This window comes from Bos javanicus, chromosome 11, assembly GCF_032452875.1.
Source record: "Bos javanicus breed banteng chromosome 11, ARS-OSU_banteng_1.0, whole genome shotgun sequence".
Lineage (NCBI taxonomy): Eukaryota > Metazoa > Chordata > Mammalia > Artiodactyla > Bovidae > Bos > Bos javanicus.
In genome coordinates, this window is record NC_083878.1 from 95,669,551 (window position 1) to 95,697,550 (window position 28,000).

At 37.8% G+C, this 28,000-nt stretch overlaps 1 protein-coding gene across 4 annotated transcripts in view; it reads right to left on the bottom strand.

Moving 5' to 3' along the window:
* The window catches only part of SCAI (suppressor of cancer cell invasion), a 124,936-nt gene that overhangs the window by 11,060 nt on the left and 85,876 nt on the right, over positions 1-28,000 (bottom strand). For 3 of the 4 annotated variants that reach the window (XR_009739218.1, XM_061431289.1, XM_061431291.1), the window contains exons 13-17: positions 27,240-27,339; positions 25,124-25,205; positions 14,427-14,499; positions 11,261-11,434; positions 10,971-11,071 (exon numbers count right to left, since the gene is read on the bottom strand). Coding sequence is in view for 2 of the 4 variants with exons in the window: in XM_061431289.1 (XP_061287273.1) it covers positions 10,971-11,071; positions 11,261-11,434; positions 14,427-14,499; positions 25,124-25,205; positions 27,240-27,339 (530 nt within the window). In the remaining 2 variants the exon portion in view is untranslated. Of the gene's footprint in view, positions 1-10,970; positions 11,072-11,260; positions 11,435-13,473; positions 13,618-14,426; positions 14,500-25,123; positions 25,206-27,239; positions 27,340-28,000 lie in introns of those variants that run through there. The other variant, XR_009739219.1, reaches the window with a different exon arrangement.

A 28,000-nucleotide genomic window follows, 5' to 3' on the forward strand; every position in this document is an offset into this window, starting at 1 on the left:
TATGTGAACCATGAACTTCCTGATGTTCAAGCTGGTTTTAGAAAAGGCAGAGGAACCAGAGATCAAATTGACAACATCCGCTGGATCATGGGAAAAGCAAGAGAGTTCCAGAAAAACATCTATTTCTGCTTTATTGACTATGCCAAAGCCTCTAACTGTGTGGATCACAAGAAACTGTGGAAAATTGTGAAAGAGATGGAAATACCAGATCACCTGATCTGCCTCTTGAGAAATCTGTATGCAGGTCAGGAAGCAACAGTTAGAACTGGACATGGAACAACAGACTGGTTCCAAATAGGAAAAGGAGTACGTCAAGGCTGTATATTGTCACCCTGTTTATTTAACTTATATGCAGAGTACATCATGAGAAACGCTGGACTGGAAGAAACACAAACTGGAATCAAGATTGCCTCAGATATGCAGATGACACCACCCTTATGGCAGAAAGTGAAGAGGAACTCAAAACCCTCTTGATGAAAGTGAAAGTGGAGAGTGAAAAAGTTGGCTTGAAGCTCAACATTCAGAAAACGAAGATCATGGCATCCGGTCCCACCACTTCATGGGAAATAGATGGGGAAACAGTGGAAACAGTGTCAGACTTTATTTTTCTGGGCTCCAAAATCACTACAGATGGTGACTGCAGCCATGAAATTAAAAGACGCTTGCTCCTTGGAAGGAAAGTTATGACCAACCTAGATAGCATATTCAAAAGCAGAGACATTACTTTGCCAACAAAGGTTCGTCTAGTCAAGGCTATGGTTTTTCCTGTGGTCGTGTATGGATATGAGAGTTGGACTGTGAAGAAGGCTGAGTGCCGAAGAATTGATGCTTTTGAACTGTGGTGTTGGAGAAGACTCTTGAGAGTCCCTTGGACTGCAAGGAGATCCAACCAGTCCATTCTGAAGGAGATCAGCCCTGGGATTTCTTTGGAAGGAATGATGCTAAAGCTGAAACTCCAGTACTTTGGCCACCTCATGCTAAGTGTTGACACATTGGAAAAGACTCTGATGCTGGGAGGGACTGGGGGCAAAAGGAGAAGGGGACGACAGAGGATGAGATGGCTGGATGGCATCATTGACTCGATGGACGTGAGTCTCAGTGAACTCCAGGAGTTGGTGACGGACAGGGAGGCCTGGCGTGCTGCGATTCATGGGGTCGCAAAGAGTCGGACACGACTGAGCGACTGATCTGATAGACTACAATTTTGTCAAACATTTAAAATTTACTGAAAAACTGAATAACTACTTTTCGATACATCTGACAGTCCATATATTCTAACGTCATTTATATTTCTATCAGTAGGCATCAGTAATTACATATTACAGAGACCAAATTTTCATTTTACCACACTAAATACTATGAGGAGTAACAATAATGAAAAGTTCAAAATTCCCCCAAAAAAACCAATAAAACCAGGAACTGGTAGGGGGTTACTGTACTCTCAACAATTCTCCCAGCTTGCACAAGGCTCAGACACATCTAAATTCTGACCACACACCTCTAGAGCGGGGAATACGTATTGAAACATGGATATATGAAAGAGAACGCAGAGAAATAATAGGCTGAAATAAGCCTGCACCTGTATGCTAAACATCACTTTATTAAAGTTCCCCTTAAAAAGCTTAAAAACAAGCCATGGAAATATCAAAGAAATGTTCAAGTAATTTAACTCCTGCCAGAACCAAAGCCCAACACTCTAAAGAAAAACAACAAAATCCAGAATTCAACATTAGAAAATTTACAGTGCTCACAGTCTAACAAAAATTACTAAACATACAAAGAATTATAAATATGAGACTCCTGACTAGTTAAAAAAACAATAAAAACAAACCTATAAATGATAGAGAATATAGTATTAGAAGGTAAAAACTTTAGCTATTCCTATTCATTTAGAGAACAAAAGAAAAGATAAATATGAGGAGGAGAAAAATGGAAAATATTGTAAGAACCACAAAGAACTACAGATGAGAAAAATATAATCCCTGAAATGAAAAACTCAAAGGTTAGAGGATTAAAAGAATATCAGTTACTGCAGAAGAAAACATCAGTAAAGTTGAAGACAGCAGCAGAAACTTAGACAGAAAATAGACATTTTTTAAAAAGTGAAAAGCATCTAAATAGCCCTGCTTTCACTTTAAAAAAGAAAAACTGAAGTGAAAATCAGGAACTGAAGGACTATTAGGTCATTTGACATGTATGTAATTGATGTCCCAGAAGGAAAGAGAGGAGTGAAGAAAAAACGTTTGAATAAATTATGGCTGAAAATATTCCAAATATCTTGAATAGGTTGATATTTAGACAGCTTCAAGATGCTAAACAAACCCCGAGCAGGAAGAAAACAACAAAGAAATGCATATCCAGGTAGTACATCATAATCAAACTGTAGGAGACTAATATAAAACCTTAAAAATAGCCAGAGGAAGATACACATTATATGTTGCAATAATAGAACAATTATTCATAAAATCAGTATGGATATAAATAGCTCAAATAACATAAACCAATGTGATCTAATAGATATTTATAGAACTCCTCATATAACAGTAGCAGCATATACATTCATTTCAACTGTCCCTAGGGAGGTGACTGGGGACTTTATTGGCAGTCCATTGGTTAAGATTCTGCTTCCAATGCAGGGGCCATGGGTTTCATACCTGGTCAGGGAACTCAGATTGCACATGCCGTGCAGCGCCTCCCCCCCGCCACAAAAAAAAGAGTAGGTGCTTGCATTAGAAGATAAAAAAGGTTTTAGATCACAGAAATTAAAAGATCTAATTAAAATCAAAGTAATCAAAAAGAAAACTTATAAAGTATTAATAGAAATAAATTAAATAGAAAAGAGACAAATAGTAGTAAGAAAGAATCAATGAAAGCAAAAGCTTTTTATTTGCAAAGATCATTAAAATAAAAAATCCTTTAGCTAGACTGAAAAAGAAAAAAGAAACTTAAGAAACATTACCAATACAAGGCATGAAAGATCACTAGGGATTCTACAGAAACTAAAAGGATAATAAAATATTACCAAAAACTTTTTAGCAATAAACTAGACAAATGACTTGTAAGACATAAGAGATTAAAATTGACTATGAAGAAAAGAGAAAACATGAATAGTCTTTGAAATTGAATTCATAATTTAAAACATTCCCCAAAAGAAAATTCCAGATCCAGATGGTTTTACTGATGAATTCTATCAATTGTTCAAGGAAGAAATAATTTCAGTCACAAACCCTTTAAGAAAGACAAGAGAATCAAACACATCCCAACCTAATTTATGAATCAGCACTACCTTGATAACAAAATCACATTAAGACATCACAGGAAAAGAAAACTAAATGCCATAATTATTCATAAAAACAGACACAAAAATCAACAATGAAGTATTACCGAATTGAATCCAGCAATGCAAAAGGATAATACATGACCATAAAATATGTTTAGCTCAGATATACAATGTTGATTACTGTTAGAAAATCAATCAATGTTATTCACTATGTTAATAGAATTAATATATATCAGAGTAATGCAGAAAAAAGTATCTGACAACCTTTCATACCCATTCCTGGTAAAAAAAAAAAAAACAAAAAAACTCTCAGCAATAGGAATAGAAGTAGAAAGAGTGACAGATTTTCTCAGGCTCCAAAATCACTGCGGATGGTGACTGCAGCCATGAAACTAAGACACTTGTTCTTTTAAGAAAAGCTATGACAAACCTAGACAGTTTATTAAAAAGCAGAGACATCACTTTGCAAACAAAGGTCCATATGGTCAAAAGTATGGTTTTTCCAGTAGTCGTGTATGGATGTGAGAGTTGAACCATAAAGAAGGCTGAGCGTCGAAGAAACGTTTTTCAATTGTGCTGGAGAAGACTCTTGAGAGTCCCTTGGACAGCAAAGAGATTAAACCTGTCGATACTACAGGAAATCAACCCTGAATATTCATTAGAAGGACTGATCCTGAAGCTGAAGGTCCAATACTTTGGCCACTTGATCCAAAGAGCTGACTCACTGGAAAAGACCCTGATGCTGGGAAAGACTGAAGGTGGGAGGAGAAGGGGACAAGAGGATGAGATGGTTGGATGGCATCACCGACTCAATGGACATGAGTTTGAGCAAACTCTGGCAGACAGTGTAGAACAGGGAAGCCTGGCGTGCGGCAGTCCATGGGGTTGCAAAGAGTCAGACATGACTTAGCGACTAAACAACAACAGTCAGTCTGAAAAAGGATATCTACGAAAAACTAACAATTAACATTATAATTTATGGTAAATGATTAAGCTTCCCTTAAAATCATGAACAATGCAAAGCTAATCATTCTCATTACTTCTATTAACCATTTTGCTGTAACAATGAAATAAATAAAGCACATGTATACATAAAATAAAACACAGATTGGAAAGGAGGAAGTAAAACTGCTTTTGTCTGAAGATGACATAATCATGTACATAGAAAAATCTTAAGGAATACATTAATACTTCAATTTAGCAAGACGCTGGAGAAGGCAATGGCACCCCACTCCAGTAATCTTGCCTGGAAAATCCCATGGACGGAGGAGCCCTGGTGGGCTGCAGTCCATGGGGTCGCTAGGAGGCGGACACGACTGAGCAACTTCACTTTGACTTTTCACTTTCATGCATTGGAGGAGGAAATGGCAACCCACTCCAGTGTTCTTGCCTGGAGAATCCCATGGACAGAGGAGCCTGGTGGGCTGCCGTCTATGGGGTTGCACAAAGTCGGACACGACTGAAGGGACTTAGCAGCAGCAGCAGCAAGATGCAGGATACAAGGTTAATTTACAAGACATCAGTATGTCTATTTCTTAGCAACAAAAATTGGAAAGTGAAATAAAATATATAATTCTACTTACAAATCATCTCAAAACTTAAAATACTTCAGAATAAATTTAATGAAACACATATAAGACCTATATGATAAGACCCACAAAATATTGCTGGGAAACTAAAGAAGACCTAAATAAATAGGGAGATATAACATATTAATTAACTGGAAGACTTAATATTATTAAAATACAACTCTCCACAGATTGATTACATAGAATAAATGCAATCTCAATCAAAATGTAAACCTAATGCTAAAATTCACATAGATATGCAAAAGATCTAGAACTATTAAAACACTTAAGGCGTTTTGGTGGTAGCAGGGACTTAGATTATAAGGATTTCAGCACTTACTGTAAAGCTGCAATTATCAAGGAAGTAGTATACTGGAGAAAAAAATGCTAGTGGTCAATGGAACAGAATTTAGAATCTAGAAATAACGCTATACATACATGGCTGAATGATTTTCAAAAAACAAAATTATCTCAATGAAAAATGGATAAGCTTTTCAACAAGGGACACTAGAAAAACTCCACATACATACTGAAAAAAAAATTTAACCCTTACTTCACATTGTAAACAAAAGTTAACTCAGAACTAAATATAAAAGCTAAGACTATAAAACTCCTAGAAAACATAGGAGAAAAATCTTTGTGTCTTGGAGCTAAGCAGAGATTTCTCAGATAAAACACACCACAAAAGGAAAAAAAAAAGATCAGTTCAAATTTCATCAGAATTTTAAAAGTTTGATCTTCAAAAGCCACTGTTAAGAAAACAAAAAGGCATACCACAGAATAGGATAAAATATAACTAATAAGCACCTGAAAAGATGTCTAATAGCTTCATTCATCAGTGAAACGCAAGTTTAAACTACACTGAGATACCACTATAAATCCACCAAACTGGTTAAAATTTAAGACTGACCAGAAAGAGAAAAACCAATATCATATACTAATACATATATATGGAATCTAGAAAGATGGTACCAATGAACCTATTTGCAGAGCAAAGGAGACACCCTGCTTATTTAACTTATATGCAGAGTACATCATGAGAAACACTGAGCTGGAGGAAGCACAAGCTGGAATCAAGATTGCTGGGAGAAATATCAATAACCTCAGATATGCAGATGACACCACCCTTATGGCAGAAAGTGAAAAAGAACTAAAGAGCCTCTTGACAACGAAAAGAATAAAATACTTAGGAATATATCTACCTAAAGAAACTAAGACCTATATATAGAAAACTATAAAACACTGGTGAAAGAAATCAAAGAGGACACTAATAGATGGAGAAATATACCATGTTCACGGGTCGGAAGAATCAATATAGTGAAAATGAGTATACTACCCAAAGCAATCTATAGATTCAATGCAATCCCTATCAAGCTACCAACGGTATTTTTCACGGAGCTAGAACAAATAATTTCACAATTTGTATGGAAATACAAAAAACCTCAAATAGCCAAAGCAATCTTGAGAAAGAAGAATGGAACTGGAGGAATCAACCTGCCTAACTTCAGGCTCTACTACAAAGCCACAGTCATCAAGACAGTATGATACTGGCACAAAAACAGAAATATAGATCAATGGAACAAAATAGAAAGCCCAGAGATAAATCCACACACCTATGGACACCTTATCTTTGACAAAGGAGGCAAGAGTATACAATGGAGAAAAGACAATCTCTTTTACAAGTGGTGCTGGGGAAACTGGTCAACCACTTTTAAAAGAATGAAACTAGAACACTTTCTAACACCATACACAAAAAGAAACTCAAAATGGATTAAAGATCTAAACATAAGACCAGTAACTGTAAAACTCTTAGAGGAGAACATAGGCAAAACCCTCTCTGACATACATCACAGCAGGATCCTCTATGACCCACCTCCCAGAATATTGGAAATAAAAGCAAAAATAAACAAATGGGACCTAATTAAATTTAAAAGCTTCTGCACAACAAAGGAAACTATAAGCAAGGTGAAAAGACAGCCTTCAGAATGGGAGAAAATAATAGCAAATAAAGCAATTGACAAACAACTAATCTCAAAAATATACAAGCAACTCCTGCAGCTCAATTCCAGAAAAATAAACAACCCAATCAAAAAATGGGCCAAAGAACTAAATAGACATTTCTCCAAAGAAGACATACAGATGGCTAACAAACACATGAAAAGATGCTCAACATCACTCATTATCAGAGAAATGCAAATCAAAACCACTATGAGGTACCATTTCACACCAGTCAGAATGGCTGCAATCCAAAAGTCTACAAGCAATAAATGCTGGAGAGGGTGTGGAGAAAAGGGAACCCTCTTACACTGTTGGTGGGAATGCAAACTAGTACAGCCACTATGGAGAACAGTGTAGAGATTACTTAAAAAACTGGAAATAGAACTGCCTTATGACCCAGCAATCCCACTGCTGGGCATACACACCGAGGAAACCAGAATTAAAAGAGACACCTGTACCCCAATGTTCATCGCAGCACTGTTTATAATAGCCAGGACATGGAAGCAACCTAGATGTCCATCAGCAGACGAATGAATAAGAGAGCTATGGTACCTATACACAATGGAGTATTACTCAGTCATTAAAAAGAATACATTTGAATCAGTTCTAATGAGGTGGATGAAACTGGAGCCTATCATACAGAGTGAAGTAAGCCAGAAAAAAAAACACCAATATCATATACTAACGCATATATATGGAATTTAGAAAGATGGTAATGATAACCCTGTGTGCGAGACAGCAAAAGAGACACAGATGCATAGAACAGTCTTTTGGACTCTGTGTGAGAGGGTGAGGGTGGGATGATTTGGGAGAATGGCATTGAAACATGTATAATATCATATAAGAAATGAATCGCCAGTCCAGGTTCGATGCAGGATGCAGGATGCTTGGGGCTGGTGCACTGGGATGACCCACAGGGATGGTATGGGGAGGAAGGTGGGAGGGGGTTTCAGGATGGGGCGCACATGTACACCCGTGGCGGATTCATGTTGATGTATGGCAAAACCAATACAATATTGTAAGGTAATAATAATAAATAAATGATAAATGGTTAAAAAAAAATAAAGAGCCTCTTGATGAAAGTGAAAGAGGAGAGTGAAAAAGTTGGCTTAAAGCTCAACATTCAGAAAACTAAGATCATAGCATCTGGTCCCATCACTTCATGGCAGATAGATCGGGAAACAGTGGAAACAGTGTCAGACTTTATTTTTTTGGGCTCCAAAATCACTGCAGATGGTGATTGCAGCCATGAAATTAAAAGACGCTTACTCCTTGGAAGGAAAGTTATGACCAACCTAGACAGCATATTAAAAAGCAGAGACATTACTTTATCAACAAAGGTCTGTCTAGTTAAGGCTATGGTTTTTCCAGTGGTCATGTATGGATGTGAGAATTGGACTAGAAAGAAAGCTGAGTGCCGAAGAATTGATGCATTTGAACTGTGGTGTTGGAGAAGACTCTTGAGAGTCCCTTGGACTGCAAGGAGATCCAACCAGTCCATCCTAAAGGAGATCAGTCCTGGATATTCATTGGAAGGGCTGATGTTGAAGCTGAAACTCCAATACTTTGGCCACCTGATGCGAAGAGCCGACTCATTTGAAAACACCCTGATGCTGGGAAAGATTGAGGGCAGGAGGAGAAGGAGATGACAGAGGATGAAATGGTTGTATGGCATCACCAACTCAATGGACATGAGTTTGGGTGGACTCCAGGAATTGGTGATAGACAGGGAGGCCTGGCATGCTGCGGTTCATGGGGTCGCAAAGAGTTGGACACAACTGAGCGACTGAACTGAACTGAAAGGAGACACAGACATAGAGAACAGATTTATGGACAATTCTGGGTGGGGCAGGAAGGAGAGGGTGGGGATGTATAGAGAGTAACACGGAAACATACATTACCATATGTAAAATAGATAGTCAATGGGAATTTGCTATATGACTCAGGGTTCTCAAACCCGGCTGGGTAACAACCTAGAGGAGTGGGATTGGGAGGGATGTTCAAGTGGGAGGGGACATGAGTAAACCTATTGCTGATTCATGTTGATATTTGGTAAAAACCAACACAATACTGTAGAGCAATTATCCTTCAGTTAAAAATAAATAAATTTTTTAAAAATTTAAGACTAAAAAAAAAAATTTAAGACTGACAACATCATGTGTTGGCAAGGGTGCAAAGCAACTTTTATATGCAGTTGCTGGGAAAAGAAAACGGTACAGCTAGTTTGAGGAAAAGATCTGGCAGTTTCTTATAAAACTAAAGACATACATATCCTACGGCCAAGAAAATTCAAAACAGAAGTCTTTGGAAAAAAGATTTCTATGGGAACGTTCATGGCCACTTTATCTATAAAAGTCAAAAGTTTAAATCTGCCCAAGTATTCATCAAAAAGAGAGGGCTTAAATAAACTGTGACACATTCAGAAAACGGAACTACTCAAAAGAATGAGTTACTTCTGCATGAAACAACACAGATAAATCTTAAGAATACACTTCATCAAAGAAGTATTACACAGTTTAATTCAAGTACATTGTGTAAATAGCTGACACTAATCTGAAATAAAAATAATAAAAACAGCACTGCCTCTGGGATAACCGGTAGCAGGCTAACTAGAAAGGGATATGGAGAAAGTTTTCTGGAATGATGCTGTTGTAAAACTTGACTGAAGTTTGAGTTACAAAGGTGTATGTATTTAAAAAATTTATTTATTTTTATTGAAGTCCCAAGATATATATATTTGTTAAAACTCACCTAATGGTACACATTAGTTCTGTGTATTTCATTATATGTAAAGTTTACATTAAAAAAAGAAGTAAAAAAATAAATACATAACTATAAAATCCAGTTATTTATTTGCATGATGAAGTGTTGAGGGGTAAAGTCCACAGTTTACTTCAAAATGCATCAAAAACTGAGATGAACTGATGACTGAAAAAAGAGATTGATAAATGTTACAAGTTAATAGTTACACGACTACACAGAAACCAAACTACTTAGAGCAAAACAGACCAAAATCTTGAACACACTCTTCATAAAGAACACATATGAAAAGTTGTTCGACTTCAACAGTCATCCCAGAAATGACACCTGGAACCACAAGGACCTACTACTTAACAGCCACCAGATTCACATGAAACATAAGGAATAACAGCAACAGGTGTTGGCAAGGATTGTTATCTAGTCGCTCAGTCGTGTCTGATTCTTTGCAACCCCATGGACTGCAGAATACCAGGCTTCCCTGTCCTTCACCATCTCCTGGAGCTTGCTCAAACTCATGTCCATTGAGTTGGTGATGCCATTTAACCATCTCTTCCTCTGTCATCCCCTTCTCCTTTTGCCTTCAATCTTTCCCAGCATCAAGGTCTTTTCCAATGAGTTGGCTCTTTGTATCAGGTGGCCAGATTTGGAGCTTAAGCTTCAGCATTAGTCTTTTGAATGAATATTCAGGGTTGATTTCCTTTAGGATTGACTGGTAGGATCTCCATGCAGTTCAAGGGACTCTCAAAGTCTTCTCCAGCACCACAGTTCGAAAGCATTGATTCTTCAGTGTTCAGCCTTCTGTATGGCTCAACTCTCACATCCATACATGACTACTGGAAACAACAACTCTTACACATGGCTAGTGCAACCGTGGACTGGTGCAGCCAGGCCTTTAACTAGTAAGGCTGAATACACCTGCAGTGTCTGACCCTGTAATCCACTACTAGGTACATTCCCCAGAGAAAATCTGTATGTGTGCCAGGTAACCGACGGAAGATTTCACAGTGGTGTCATTTTTAACAATAGCAAACCAGACACAACCCAAAGGGCCATTATCAGAAGATAATGAGTGACATGTGACAAAACTATAATGACAATTACAAAATTCAGGGTTTTAGCTTCATTTGAGAGGGAGATAAGATCAGGAAGGCCCCTTGAGGGGCCTCAAAAGTAATGAAAACTTCCCGCTTCTTAAACTGAATGGTAGATACTCAGATGTGCCTGATACTGTTCATCTTCATACCTTACATATTAATGTATGAATATTATTTTGGATCTATTCAAAGTTTACTTAATACAGGTAAAACATGATTCTTAAATACCTAAAATGGCAAGATTGATCTTTAATGATATTGTTTGCCTACCCGAAAAATCTTGTGCATCCTCATGGTGGCTGAACAAAAGATAAATCTCGTGAGAAGCAAGCGAAGAAATTCATCTCCAAAAAACTGGAGAAATGCCTGATCTGCAAAAAGGAGAAAAGTGATAGTAAAAGGATACTTAAGTGGAAAATACACTTCAAAAGGGAAGAAATGTTCAGGAAAACCTTCTCAACTTTCCTACCTTCAACAAATACCATTACATCAAACAATTTAAACAATTTTAAACCAGGATAGTACATTTTGTTAAGTGTGCAGTTGTAGTAGTAGGGTACCTATTGAACGTGAATGGGTCAGTAGCTGGGCAATGTCACGGTTGATTTTTCGAAGATATTCTTGACACTTTTCCCATAGGCCTCTACGCATGCTTGACAGTCCAGAGACAAATAGGAAGGCCATTAGAGGATTGTTCAAAAACAGAGTGAACAGGCTACCTCGTTGAGATTGATCTGTAATAACAAACATGTTAAATATATAGAAAACAGTTTCACAAAAGAGAGGCATTTGAGGAACATTTTAATATATATGTATAAAATTAATGTTAATTATAATAATGTTAACATTATAATGTTATATATAACATTCATAATATATATATGTATATCATTAAATTATAATTCAGCCAGGTAGATTTGGCTTAGAACTACAAAAGCAAAGCCCAAGTATGTTGCTTTCTGCTAAACAAATTTAAGATAGAACCTCATCAACTTAAAAGAGAAATAGAAAACAAACATATTCCTTTGCTTTTTCCCCTCCAGCTAACAACTTCCATGCAAATATGGCAAGTGCTGGATCATGGGCAGTTCCTGATGGAACCTCCTGAGGAGCACTAGAGCTGCCAGTCTCCTTCATTCTCCTTTGTTAGCTGCTCTTTCTTTACCTATCCCATAAACATCAGTATTTTCTCTCTACACGTTGCTGATGTCCCCTATGCACATGATTTTGGTTATCACTTATGTGCCTACTAATTCAGAGTTCTCTAGCTGCAGCCTAACTGAGCTCCTTAGGTCCAGAATGGCACTATTCCACAGCAGCCACCAGGCACTTCAAAGAGTGTCCAAACTGACACTCACTGTGAAGTGTAAAATATACATGGGATTTCAAAGCCTCAGTACAAAAAGATGTACCACTAACCTTAATTTCACCTGTTTGTCTCTAAAGACTTTAAAAAAAGGTATTTCTAGTAGCTACTAGAAAACTTAAAATCATACATGTGATTCCTATATTTCTACTGGACACAGTAGCTCCCGACTGTGACATTTAAACTAACTCTCAAAGGTAACCTCAAACTCAACACATTAAACTTGACACTCAGAAGCAGATTCTTTCCCCCTATTTGTTCTCTTATAAATCTTATCCAGGATTATCATTGCTACCAGCACCTAAGCCAGAAACCTGGAAGTCCATGTTTCCCTCCTCTCCTTGATTCCGTCATCCTGTCTATCACCAAGTCCTCTTGGTTCTCTGGAACGATTATCTTCTGAAGCCAGCTAACAAGCCATTGAAGCCAGCTAACAAGCCTTGAAGGCCACCTTTTGGTCACTTGCTCCTGCTGCTGCTGCTAAGTCACTTCAGTCGTGTCCGACTCTGTGAGACCCCATAGACAGTAGCCCACCAGGCTCCACTGTCCCAGGGATCCTCCAGGCAAGAACACTGGAGTGGGTTGCCATTTCCTTCTCCTATGCATGAGAGTGAAAAGTGAAAGTGAAGTTGCTCAGTCATGTCTGACTCTTAAAGATCCCATGGACTGCAGCCTACCAGGCTCCTCCGTCCATGGGATTTTCCAGGCAAGAGTACTGGAGTGGGGTGCCATTGCCTTCTCCGATTTCTTTGCTAAAACACTCTTATTCAACCATATTTCACTCCTATCTACCTGTCTAATTTTACGCATCCTTCAACTTCACTTGGGACATCATTTCATCTACTTTCATAGCACACCAGATAGGATTCTAGACTAAGACACGTTAAGGACATATATTTAAATTAAGCATATTACAATAATGACACTAGTTAACACATATTGAATACTTACTGTGTACTCAGAATTCTTTAAGGAGGTAGGTACTATTATTATCTCCATTTATTAGCAAAGAAACTGAGGCACAGAATGCCTGAGGAACTTCCCAAGGTCACACAGCTCGTAGGGGGCAGAGTTGGGATTCAAATATGATCAATTTGCCTTTAGAGTCTGTGTTTTTACCCTCTTCACAATAAAACCTTTCTGATTAAATAATCGGTATTAACCCATTTGTTCATGCAATTTAAAATAAAGCTGTTTCATGATAGGAAAAAAGTGATAGCAAAAAGTACTCGCCATTGGAAGGGGTTACATTTCTTCAGAAATGGTAAGAAACAGGTTAACCAAGTCCTCAAAGCGGGAGAGTTTTACCGTTGTTTGAAGGTAAGTTCTATTCCTTAGTGATTTGTCTTCTAGATACATGAACTTAGTATGTCTACACGTTTTTCCCTGTTAAATAGCAGAACTTACCTTAAAACAACGGTGAAAAGTCTCCAGCTTCTCTCAGGCATTCAAATGCTGACCATCACCTCCTGTGTCAAACTATATCAGCAGACAGGACTTCTGGCTGGGAAGTAGCAGTAAAATGCCATCCCCCACAGAGAGACACCAGCACTGTTCACGGTTAGGAAGATAGTGAAACAGTGACAAGTACTGCTAAAACAGGAGTAAGGTTTGTTTAGTATTTTACCTAGCTTAGTGACTAGGCGTTAGAATCAGATTTTATGTGTTGCTTACTGAGGACAAATTATTTAAGACAAAAAAATTTTCATTTCTCAGCCACTTGAGAAACGGCAAAACACTGACCTGTCTCTCTGGCACATTGAGAAGAGGTTTTTTTAATGTTAAAAATACAGTGATGTAAAAATGTGAATAAAAGAAACCCTTTAAGTTGTGCCAGCTAGGTTATCCTAATCCTTGGGCATGGATTAAGAAGTGTCCTAGACCAGATTTCTCATGGTCTTAAAAGATACTTAAAATATACAGCCAGACATAGAAGAAATCGTACTATGTGGATGAAGACAAGCACACCCTCAAAAAAAATTTTTTTTTTCTGGCTTTAATTAACAATCTTTTTTTTTTTTTTTTTATTTTATTTTTTAACTTTACAATATTATATTGGTTTTGCCATATATCAACATGAAGTTCCCCAACAGCAAGGGAACCAAAACCACTCTCTTCTCAAGGATGTTTTATCATTTCTTTTAGACCTATCTCAAGGCCTGACTGTAGCCCATTCAGGAAGTCTGATTGTTGGCAAGACTTCTGGGTTTATTTCAGACTGATACTTGCCACATTCAACACTATAAACCTACAACTGACCACTATAGATGGGGGAGACGAAGATCAGATCAGCATTATTCAAGATGAAGACATAAGGTGATTTGCGACCTATGGATATAATAGGGAATGAAAGAACATACCTTGTAAAGCTTTTGGGTAGGCTGTAGGAGAAAGCAAGCAGACTAGTGGCTGTCCAAATAAGTTTGTGAAATTCTGTAATATACAACAGTTTAAAACTTTCATTAAAGATTTGACCAATGACAGTTACTCAGTAATTTTCCAAAGCATATCACTAGTGTATAGATCAGGTTCTTTTACTCTTAAGTAGATGCAGAAACATCAGTAACGGCTGAAGAGGCTGTCGTTCAAGTATAACTAACATGCGTAATAGGCTTTCTTAAAATGGTGACATTTATTAAATGAACTATTGATTTTTAAAGTAAAGGCACACACATGGTTGCAGTGTTACAGGGAGAGGTCACCTGGCTGTTTAACAGGCCACTCCATTGAGCAGCACACCTAGGATTTACAAGGGTAGATTTGCCAAGATCTAGGATCTGGCTCTCAGCCTCACAGGCTATAAAACCTGACTTACAGGTATGTGAAGGCTGGATTCATCTCTTGCTGTGAATCATGATAATAGATTGTACAGAATGATGCATAAAACCAGAAGGTCAATGTGTTAATTTACGGTGAGAATTAAACTGACACTCACTACTGCTGCATGATTAATACTGTCCTTTCCATAACGGCAGAGCTACATGAGAAGTAGAATCATAAACTGTATGGTAAAACAACAAGAGAGAGAAAACTCCTAGGAGTAAACTTAAGTGAAAAAACACCAAAACAACTAAAAAATACTTTTGAATGATAAACATGAAGACTTGAACAAACAGAAAGACATACTATGTTCTTAGAGGGAAACCCATTCTAAAGATGTCATTATACTAATTTATTAAAATTTAAATCAACCTTAACAAAAATGGCCACAGATTTTTTTCCCCCTGCAATTCCAAGAAATTATAAAGTGCATTTGGATAAGACACATTAGCCAGGAAATTCTGAAAAAGAAGAGCAGGGGGACTTGCTTTCCGGTCCAGTGGTTAAGAATTCCTGAATAATGTGCTTCCATTGCTGGAGACACAAGATCAATCCCTGGCTGAGGAACTAAGATCCCACATTCAATGTGGTGTGGTCAAAAAATAAATAAAAATAAAGCTAAATAGAGTAAAGAGGGGAAACTAGACTTATCAGTTATTAAAACATACTTTAAAGCCTCAGTAATTAAAAATATGTGCCTTGGCATAAAAGGAGGCAGAAAAACCAATGGAAGAAAATGAAGAGTTCAGAATTAGACCCCGAAATAGATGAGGCTTAAGGATATATGATATGGATGATGGTTGGGACTGGCAGGAAAAACTGACATCTATCTAGAAAACTCCATACTTCATACCAAAATCTAGGATGAATTTCTAATATAATCAATTTAAATGTAAAAAATTAAATAGCAACAGTGCTGAAAGAAAATATAAGAAAATAAGGGTAACTTCTCTAATGTAGAAGATCTTCCTGACGGTTGTAATTAAGATTGACAAACCCATTACAAAAACCAAAGGCTTGTGAATTGTAAAATACAGCATAAACTAAAGCAAAAGCAAGAAGCTGAACTGGGGAAAACATATGCAACTCACTTTACAAAGGATTAATCTCCTTAATATAGAAAGAGCTTTTCCAAATCCATAAGAAAAAGACCACTGTTCAATAGAAAAATGGGTAAAAGGTAACAGGGAATACAGTACTGACTGATTTTCATATATGCAATCTCCTTGCATTTTTCAGATAAACTCTTCTGGCAGATTATGCTATTAGTAGGTGTATTTGCTGCTGTTCAGTTGCTCAAGGTCATATAAATGTCTTCTGGCCTGTTATAGAATGAATTGGGTATTTCTGACATTTTACACTGCTCTAGAATTGTATAGATTATAAAAGTTTAAAAGAGCTTATTGGTCAACTCAACTTTACAACTTTAAAATACTACATAGTACCTTTTCAAAGATCTCTTTTCTTCAAAAGATACTCATTGAACCTACAAACTAGATACTGTTGTAGGTGCTAGGGGTACTGCAGCAAGAAAAAACAAACCAAAACAAACAAAAAACAGATTAAAAAAAAAATCCCGTCTTTCTGGAGCTGACATTTAGATGGGGGTGGAGGTGGCAGGTAGCAACCTGCAATGAACAAAATAAAGTTATATAATATTACAGAGGTTGACAAGTGCTACATATGCAAAGACAGCAGAGTACAGCTGGCAGTAAAGCAAAGATTCATAATCAGACTGCATTTCAATTCCAAATCAGCCATCTTGTGCCTTGGTTTTATCTGTAAAACAGGGTTAACAGAAATAACACATTGGGTTGCAAGGATTAAATGTATTAGATGTCCTTTTCATCATAGGGGACTGGAATGCCAAAAGTAGGAAGTCAAGAGATACCTGGAGTAACAGGCAAGCTTGGCCTTGGAATACAAAATGAAGCAAGGCAAAGGCTAACAGTTTTGCCAAGAGAACGCACTGGTCATAACAAACATCCTCTTCCAACAACACAAGAGACAACTCTACACATGGACATCACCAGATGGTCAACACTGAAGTCAGATTGATTATATTCTTTGCAGCCAAAGATTGAGAGGCTCTATACAGTCAGCAAAAACAAGACTGGGAGCTGACTGTAGCTCATATCATTAATTCCTTATTGTGAAGTCAAGTGGGCCTTAGTAAGCATCATTATGAACAAAGCTAGTGGAGATGACAGAATTCCCACTGAACTATTTCAAATACTAAAAGATGACGTTGTTAAAGTGTTGCACTCAATATGCCAGCAAGTATGGAAAACTTAGTAGTGGCCACAAGACTGAAAAAGGTCAGTTTTCATTCCAATCCCAAAGAAGGGCCATGCCAAAGAATGTTCACACTACCACACAATAGATTCATTTCACAGGCTAGCAAGGTCATGCTCAAATTTCTCCAAGTGAGACGTCAACAGTTCATGAACCAAGAACTTTCAGATTTAGAAAAGGCAGAGGAGCCAGAAATCAAATTGCCAACATCCACTGGATGACAGAAAAAGCAAGGGAATTCCAGAAAAACATATACTTCTGTTTCATTGACTACACTAAAGCCTTTAACTGTGTTGACAAACTGGTGAAAATTCTAAAGAGACAGGAATACAAGATCACCTTATTTATCTCCTGAGAAGCAAAAGTTAAAACTGGACATGGAACAACTGACTCGTTCAAAATTGGGAAAGGAGTACATCAAGGCTGTATACTGTCATCCTGCTTATTTAACTTACATGCAGAGTACATCATGCGAAATGCCAGGCTGGGTGAAGCTCAAGCTGGAATCAAGATTGCTAGGAGAAATATCAATAACCTCAAATACGCAGATAACACCACCCTAAAGCAGAAAGCAAAGAGGGAACTAAAGAGTCTCTTGATGAAGGTGAAAGAGAAGAGTGAAAAGGCTGGTTTAAAAATCAACCTTCAAAAAACAAAGATCATGGCATCCGGTCCCATCACTTCATGGCAAACAGATGGGGAAACAGTGGCAGACTTTATTTTCTTGGGCTCCAAATTCACTGCAGATGGTGACTGCAGCCATGAAATTAAAAGACCCTTGCTCCTTGGAAGAAAAGCTATGATGAACTAGACAATGTATTAAAAAGCAGAGACATCATTTTGCTGACAAAAGTCTATATAGTCAAAACTATGGTTTTTCCAGTAGTCACGTACAGATGTGAGAGTTGGACCATATAGAAGGATGAGCACCAAAGAATTAATGCTTTCGAACTGTGGTGTTGGAGAAGACTCTTGAGTGTCCTTTGGACTGCAAGGAGATCAAATCAGTCAATCCTAAAGGAAATCAACCCTGAATATTCACTGGAAGGACTGATGCTGAAACTGAAGCTCGATACTTTGGCCACCTGATGCAAAGAACTGACTCATTAGAAAAGACCCTGGTGCTGGGAAAAATTGAAGGCAGGAGGAGAAGGGGACAAGAAAGGACGAAATGGTTGGATGGCATCATTGACTCAATGGACATCAGTTTGAGCAACTCCAGAAGATGGTGAAGGACAGGGAAGCCTGGCGTGCTGTAGTTCATGGGGTTACAAAGAGCTGGACACAACTGAGCAACTGAACAACAACAAAATTACAGAAAGCTCTATTAAGAGGCTTCAGTTGATTAAACATCTGGAAAACAAAAAGTGTTCTTTGGAAGAGGATTCACGGTTGAAGGAACAGAACACAAAGATTCTAAGCAGAAGACTGCCAGGTATGTCTGAGGAAGAGCAAGGTCTGTGTGGCTAAAGAGAACTGTGATAAGGAGACCACAAGAGAAGATAGAGATGCATTTGGGGGGTGGGGGAGAAGCATGAGAGCAGAAAGCATGAAGCCTATACCCTTAGTGAGATGAGGAGCCTTCAGAGCAGATAAGTGACATAATCTGATTTACAGGCACACCCTGTAGGGGAGCAAGGGCAGGAGGAGGAAGCCTAGTTATGAGGCTACTGCATTAATTCAGGGGAGAGACGATGGTGGCAGTGAAGGTAGTAAGATTCTGGGCATATTAGTTATAACCAAGAAAATATTCTGAAATGGATGTAGGTGTGAGGGAAGGAAAAGTTCATAATGAAACTAAAGATTTGAGCTAGGGCAACTATAAAAGGACAATAGTCATTAACTGATATGGGGAAGTTGGACACAGAAGAGGTCTAGAAACTGTCCTGGGCATGTTAGCTTTGCAATCTCTATTAGAGTCACCAATGAGAGATGTGGAGTACGTAGATCATATTCAAGTCTGGGGTTAACTGAGAAAGATTTGGGCTGGTGATATAAATGTGGAAATTGTCAGCACAGAGATAGTAATTAAAGTCATGAAACTATTAAGGGCATCTAGGGAGTCAGCTGTAGCTAGGAAAGAAGAAGAACAAGGATGGAGCCCAGGAATACTCCAGTGATAGGTCAGGGAGATGAGGAAAAACCAGTAGAGGAGACTAAGAAAATAAGCTTGACACCAGGCCTTTAGGATTGATGCTGAAACTGAAGCTCCAATGCTTGGGCCACCTGATGTGAACAGCCAACTCTTTGGGAAAGTTCCTGATGCTGGGAAAGACTGAAGGCAAGAGATGGGGACAGCAGAGGATGAAATGGTTAGGTAACATCACTGACTCAATGGACATGAGTTTGAGCAAATTCCAGGAGACGGTGAACAACAGGGACGCCTGGTGCGCTGCAGTCCATAGGGTCGCAGAGAGTCAGACACAACTTAGCAACTAAAGAACAACAAGGCCTCCCCTGCCCTGAGGCAATTGAGCCACTTGAATTTAGACTTTAAAGGCCTTACAGAGAAGGGGACAGAAGTCAGAGCTCAAGGTCTGTCTAAAATGAGAGTCTAATAGAAAACCAGCCCTGCTAAACCGGAATCCCAAAGGGCTATACTTTTACTGTAGGTATGTATGTGAAAGTCGCTCAGTCGTGCCTGACTCTTTTTGACCCCATGGACTATACAGTCCATGGAATTCACTGTTAGGGTGAACAAAAACCAAATTTCACACTTTCCCTACCCGCCATGACCAAGCCTCAACAGATCACAAGGAAAATTTTCCTGGTGCTGAGCAGAATAGAGAAAGAGCCAGCAAAGGAATCAAACAGCCCTAAGGGTTTTAACTATAAGCCAGCCCTCTTGCATGTTTGCAGCCCAAATTTATACCACCTAGGTAATCCCAAACACATGGTCCCCAAGCTGTGCCTCTGTAGCAGAAGCACATGCAGATCCTCTCTAGATGAAAATATCATCATTCTAGGGTTCAGTGAATTTATTGCAGAGAATTTTAAGGATACAACTATAATCGAATCAAAGATAATCAAGCATACCGGGATACAGAAACAGCAATGGGCATCTTTGGGCAGCAAAAGCACATTTCAGGTGTAAGAATTACCAGATGGATAATGAATAATATGATAAATAGGCCTATTAAGTTTAAAGAAATAAAGAAGAAACTTGAAAACAGAAAATAGGGAACTATAAAAAGGGCAATAAATCACTTGAAAAAAGAACCAAACAAAACTTTCTGAAATGAAAAATACCACAACTAACAAAGAACTCAATAAATGAGTTTAATATCCAAGTTAGTCACAGCTGAAAAAAAAGGAATTTGTGAACTGAAAGCTAAATTGAAAGAAATCATCCAAGTTTCAGCCAGAGAAATGAAAAGATGGAAAATATAGAAGAGAGGTCAAGAGACGTGGATGACACAGTGAGAATGATGTATGTAAAATCAGAGGTCCAGAAAGAGATGAGAGAAGCCAGAGTATGGCCAAGGTCTGAAGAGATAATGGCTAAGAATTTTCCAGCAGTAATGAAAAACTCTAACCTACAAATTTAAGAAGTCCAGCAACTCCAAATAGGTTAAATATAAAAGAAACAAAACCCAGGTAACCACACAACACAAATGAGGAGATGGTCTTTCAAAGTAGCAAGGAGGAAATGGAGTGAGTGAGGCTGACTATCAGAAGAACCCTTACGTAATTTTGTGTGTACGCCTTCATAGACCACAGCAACGTACAGCCATCAGCCAAACACTTTAGGACAAAAACTGCTGAGATAAATATGACTGTTTTGACAAATGTATAAGTCATGTTCACTGGCAGGCATCCAGCTCTGTCATAAATAATTAAATACTCAAAGGATTTTCTTCTTCCAAAGGGAGGAAAAAAAAAGCAGAACTGAAAGAAATGTTGGACAAAATGATAGTTGTTTTTTTTAACCCCACTAGTACTACATCACTATAGATGAGGCCTAGACCCTGATGGAAATTTGAGAGTCAACATGTGGGACACACTTGTTCTGTTAAGAGATCTTAGCATTTCAATCCATCTCCTCTGAAACGAGACTCAGACTAGCATGAAAAGCACCTCTCTTTCCAAATGTAGAAACAGCCTGAGCACTGAAATGAGAAAGACTGCTGGAATCAATCAGGCGAGATATTTAAGCTCCATGGGCAGTTTCCTCAACTATAAAATAAGGATAATGGTGCCTATCTTCAAATAATCATTCAACATACATTTATTAAGAATTTTTAAAGTATGAGGCACTGGGTATATAAAGATACATGTATGCTGCTGCTGCTGCTGCTGCTAAGTCGCTTTAGTCATGTCCGACTCTGTGCAACCCCATAGACGGCAGCCCACCAGGCTCCCCCGTCCCTGGGATTCTCCAGGCAAGAACACTGAAGTGGGTTGCCATTTCCTTCTCCAATGCATGAAAGTGAAAAGTGAAAGTGAAGTTGCTCAGTTGTGTCTGACTCTTAGCGACCCCATGGACTGCAGCCAACCAGGCTCCTCGGTCCATGGGATTTTCCAGGCAAGAGTACTGGAGTGGGGTGCCATTGCCTTCTCTGAGATACATATATAAGCAGATATTAATATAAACTCACATAGACTTCAAGGAGAACAGAGCATAATGCTAATAGATCTTTACATTCTGGGCAGAACAGTTGAGTCTGCTCCAGTGAGTATGACCAGACGAGGAAGAAAGACCTCAAGATACTGACACCCGAAATGATTCAATGAAAAGGCCCAGCTAGACCAGCGGTCTCCAACCTTTTTGGCACCAGGGACTGATTTCGTGGAAGATCAGGGGTGCAGAGATACTTTCGGGATAATTCAAGAGCATTACATTTATTGTGAAATTTATTTCTAATTTTAATGCTGCTGATGATCTGACAGGAGGTACTGGTCCATGGCTCCTGAGCTAGATTGTCACACTGAGCAGCTCACTGTGACGACCCTGCCTTACAACCTCAGAGATTCCAACCATTTTGCTAGCTTCCATTCTTAAATCTGATCGGAAAAGCAAAAATTATGAGTCTCTAAAATGAAATATGAAGGAAAAGCACTAGAAGCAAATCATAATGGAGGAGAGAGATACCATGCAGAGAGAACTTTAAAAATGATCCTTGACATTCTCAAAGGAAAGACAGTGTATTTCAATCAGGATAAAAACCAATTATATATGTGCACGTATATATGTTTTACACACACCCGTCCATGTCTTCATGAAAGAAACATCCAGAAAACAAATGAAAAGCTCAATAAAAGGTTTAGAAGATAAAGGCGAAGGAATTTCCTAAAGAGCAAAAGACTGGAAGTTGGAAAATAAAAGGCAAAAAAATCTGAGGACTAGACCAGAAGGTCCAATACTTGAATGACAGAAATTCTCAAAAGAAGAAAACAGAGGGGAGGAAATCACTGAAAAAACTCAAGAAAATGAGCAGAATTTCCAGACTGAAAGGACTCACGAAGTACATGCCAAGTACCATAGTTAAAAGTAAAGCCAGACCAGGGCACTCTGTTAAGTTGAAAACCCTAGTGACAAAGAGAAGAGCCTATATGTTTCCAGGGACTGAACAAAGGTTAGATGAAAGATCCAGAATTAGAATGCTTTGTACTTCTTAAGAAATACTAGGGAAAAAAAAAAGAGAGAGAGAGAAATACTAGAAATATTGAAGATAGAAAGCAATGCAACAATGCTTCCCAAATTCTGAAGGGAAATAACTTCTGACACCAAAACCATCGTTCAGGTGTGAGGGTAAATCAAAGACATTTGCAGAAGTGTGAGACTTCGATTGTTTTATCTCATATTCATCCTTTCTCAGAAGGCTCGATTTTGCTAGAGATGCTGCACCAAAATGAAAAAACAAACCAAATGAGACAGTAATAGAGTGTCCAAGAGGAAGATAGGGGATTCAGGAAACAGGGGATCCAATATAAAAGAGAGAGAAAGAATTCCCAGAATAATAATAAAAAGAGATTCTGGGATGAGAGCTATGTAGTATGTGTAGAGGGTACCGGTCCAGAGGCTCTGGGAGATAATTTGTTACAGAGATAAAATGATTCATCTGAACAGCTGGAAAGATAAGACGACTGGTGAGGAGCTTGGGGTTGAATCTGTGATAAGTTCAGGGGAAAAAAAACCAATAAGGAGCAAAGATAATATTATTTGCTCCAGGCAAAGTAGAAAGTTGCACAGGAAAGAAAAACTTTACTGTGTGGCTTAGCTGTTAAAACCATTGTACAGGACTTTCCTGGCAGTCCATTGGTTAAGACTCTGATTTGCCCACTGTATATGGGCTCCCCATTTCATTTCTAATGATCAGTTTGTTCTCGATAATTTAATTTTTTAGAGAAGTAATAGTGCATGTGCCATCAACACCAAACAAACACAAAAATCTTTCCATTATTCCACTGTTATCCTGGGGCTAAGGATATAGAAATCTAGAATCAAATCATGATATATAATTCCAATTATGCACAGTGGTGTTTTTTTAACAATCAACATCCAATACTCATTCTACATCCAAACTACACTGGAAAGAACAGGTACATAACATGAATGATATTCTTGATATTATAAAAGATGGTATCAAATAATGTCCAATTAAATTAAGTAGAAATTAACAGACTGCTAAAATACTTTAAATGCACATTAGATCATAGTAAGCAATTCACTTGATCTGGTGCATCAACATACTCTGTTACATTATTAAACTGAAGCAAATGACTCCGTTTCATTGACAAAGAGACAGAACACTTTTTTGAACACATTTTGAAGACACAAAATGCTTGGACTCCTCTGGCTTGTATGTTTAATTGGGGTAGTGAATAAACCTTTTCCTTCAGCAACTTACCACTCTCTCAAAAAGATAAAAAATGACAACAGCACACACAGGATTTCAGAAAGTACATAGCTAATTTTCCTAAAAATCAAAAGCTGTAATGTTAAACTGGATGGAATGGGTAGCAGGAAACATACTGAACAATTTAGGGAGGATTGGATGCTCCTGGAATTCAGACTTTAAAAAGTGAAACTAAGCATGAAAATTCGATGGAAAACATAAGCATCGGGTCGGCTTTCTTGGCTAGCAGACATTTCTACTGCTCCTATGATATAAACCTATTAATGTTTGCTTCTCCATTTATTTATATGAATACCCACAAAAGAAATAACTTTAATTGGCATATCAGTGTTTCTAGCGTATTTCTGAGCATACTGACCACTAATGAAATATTCTAACTACATACAAAGGACTCCAAAAGCTCTTGTTTTCATTTTCCTGTAAAATATATAGTTTGAATTATAACATCCAACTTTAAAGGGTCTTGCTGCTGCCATTCTTTACACAACCACTGAAAACCTGTTTCAACAGCAAAATACAAAACAAGGAATTTTCACATTCGGTCCCTGCTACTTATTTCAGCATCCAGGGTCATCATTGTTCACTTACTGTCACAAATTAAAAAATAAATAAATAAATTAAGTGCATCTAAAACAATCTGTGTAGATATTCAGTGACTCTAACTACATAACATGGGATAGAAATTTCACTTAAACTATAGTAGCTCAGTGTGTAGAGGGGAAAAAGTATGAAAACTGGAAAAGAAAATTTGCCCATATACTTCCACCTCTAAAAAAGAAAATTATTCTGCATTATATAACAAAAATAAACCTCCCACCAGAGATCTTGGAAATCTTGCATATTTTTTTCCTGCAGGAGGATTTATTAGTTTCCACTGAGTGTCCATTCATGCGTTTTCTTCTTGTTTCTAGTCATAGCACCAGATCCTGACTAGCATGCACAACCTCAAAAGAAAAGAAAGACTAAATACAAATTGTGTAAAATTAAATAAAATAAAGCAAAATAAAAAGGCACATGTTCAGGCTGGTTACCTCGGGGTGGTGCCGTAGTGTCTAACGTGCGATGGAGTGCACGGAACTTACCTTGTAAGCAACACTGTTGGATGAATCGACAATGATGAACAGCGGCTTCCTTGTGAAGGGGTAGAGGTCTCCAGGATGGAGGCTGGGGAAACAACAACGACGGGAACAGTGAATGACTGTACAACTCTATCGGCCGAGCCTCAGAAATCTTATTCTTCAGTTTGGTCTACTCACATCTCTTTTTCATCACAGCACTGAGAGAAAAACAAAGGTTAATTAAGCAGAAGACCAAAAAAGTCTGTATCTATTGGGGTAGACAAGTGAGCAGTTTTATTTGGGGGAAAAAGAAAAAAAAAAAAAAGACATAATAATTATTCAAGAATATTCAAGCTAGGGACTTCCCTGGTGGTCCAGTGGTTAAGAATCCGCCTTCCAATGCAGAGGACGTGGCTCTGACCCCTGGTCAAAGAACTAAGATCCCACATGCCACAGGTCAACTAAGTCCTTGTGCTAAACTGCTGAGCCTGCCTGCTAGAGCCCACGAGCCACAACCAGAGAGACGCCTACGTCTCACAATGAATGCTTCTGCTTGCTGCAAGAAGACCTGACACAGCCAGATGAATAATAAATAAGTATTTTTAGAAGAGAATATTCAAGCTAAAGAGAAGTCTATACATTTAAAGATGGATTAAACACACATGAAAATCTCAGAAGTCAGCATTTAGGGACTTATCTAATATTTTTAAAAGTTCCTCCTAAGAACAGGTGAAAGTGAAAGTGAAGTGGCTCAGTCGTGTCCTACTCTTTTCGACCCTATGGACTGTAGCCTATCAGGCTCCTCGGTCCATGGAATTTCTAGGCAAGAGGACTGGAGTGGGTTGCCATTTAACACAACCAGATTTCTATTTCAATGAGTCTTTCAAAATCCATATCCAATTTAAATATTTTTAATGTTTTAAGCCACGGGTCCCCAAACTCTGGGATCTAATGCCTAATGATCTGAGTTGGAGCTGATATTATAATAACAATAAAAATAAAGTGCACAATGCATGTAATATGCTTGAATCATCCAAAATCCATCTCCTCCACCCTGTGCCGTGGAAAAACTGTCTTCCACAAAACCTGTCCCTAGTGCTGAAAAGGTTTGGGACCGCTATTTTAAGCTATATCTCAATTTTGCAGACAGTAAGTGACGGCTCCCCCTTTACTATTGCCTACATTTCCCCTGAACATTTGCGTTGGAATCAGCTGGGGTGCTTGTTATAGATACAGATTCACTGGTCCACGGAAGAACTACTGGACCCAAAGTCCAGTAACATGCATTTGAGGGTCACTTCTTTAGATCACAATATCGGTGTGCATGCTCTTTCCCCGGGTTAGCGGACAATGCATGTATGTGTATAAATATTAATGTAAATGTAAATATACAAAATGATGTGTCAATGAGCAGTATCATCAAACCCCAATATATCTCAAATACAGGTTTTTCTAATATAAATCACTTACAAGTAAGGTCAACTATAGCACCAACACATGGCTTGGGGAATCTTTCACTATTACATGTATAATAATTGAAACATTTCCCTCTCTGCCCTTCCTTAGCCACTCTTTAATTTGAAGAGTTATGTTTTTATGTAAAGTGTTATTAGAAACACAGTTTCAAGCAAGTCCAGTTTCCTCTGTAATAAAATTGCTATCTCTCAGCTAGAGAAATCCTAGAGCCAAAAACAGCCCAAGCAGTGAATGTGTTGAGCAAACATTCATGGATGAAATTTACCTGAAATCATACAGCTAACTTCAGTTTTGCTGTATTATACCAGAACCTTATAAGGTTTATAACAGAATCTTATGTTAAAATGTTTATGTTGATATTAACATGGATCATGTCCTGAATTATTATTTATGTACATATTTATTGCCTCTTCCAACTTGAATGAATAGATATCCAGTGACTTAATGATGCCTGACATATAACAAATAGGCAATAAAAATTTTTTAAATATAAGCCAACAATTCTAAATGCCTAAGATAGTCAGAGCCTGAAATATTGCTGGAATCCAGATAAGTGTTATGAACAGTTGTCTGAGGGGACATTTCTAGTACTAGAAAACAGTCCCCACTTCACTTAAGATAGAACTTTCATTTTTATAATAGGGAAAGACACCTGAATACATACCAATGCATTTCCTTGTGGGACTGATTTCGTTTGTGGATGGCATCTCCATTTATAATATCTCGGTTACTATTAGTAAGTACCCCTCCAAAATCATAAGGACCTATAAAAACAGAAGGGAAGAATCCTAGACTTCAGTTGGAAAGTAACACTAATATGATGTTCAAATACAAAGGTACCGGGTGAATCTCTCACTGATACAAGTGGAAGATAATTTTAAAATTTTTTATTAATTTAAAATTTAACACTTCAATTTAACACAGAATTTAAATATTTCAGCATGTTGCCTGTTTCAGCATTTTAAAAGATCATTGTCATTAGTTCTTCAGATAATAATGAGAAACAAAACAAAAATCTACTGTATCCCATTATTCTGGTTTTTTTTTTTTTTTTTTTTTTTAGCAAGGAATAGGATTTATTAGAGAGAAGGAAAGTACAAAGCTCTCAGCATAGACACTGAGAGCAGGGCTATTCTGGGTTAAAAAAAAAAAAAAAGCGATGGAGATCTGGGATGTTCAAAATGATCTTTTCATTACAAGCAAAATTAAAATCTCAAGTTCAACAAATAAAATTACTTAGATAAAAGAGTTGCAGAATGAAGTCCTAATGATTTTTTAAAATATAATTTTAGGGCTTCCTTGGTGGCTCAGACAGTAAAGACTGCTTGCAATGTGGGAGACCAAGGTTCAATGATTTCTTAAATTTAATTTTAAGTGAGTCACTAATTGTAAAATGTAGGGGAATCTTTGAGTACGACTTGAAAA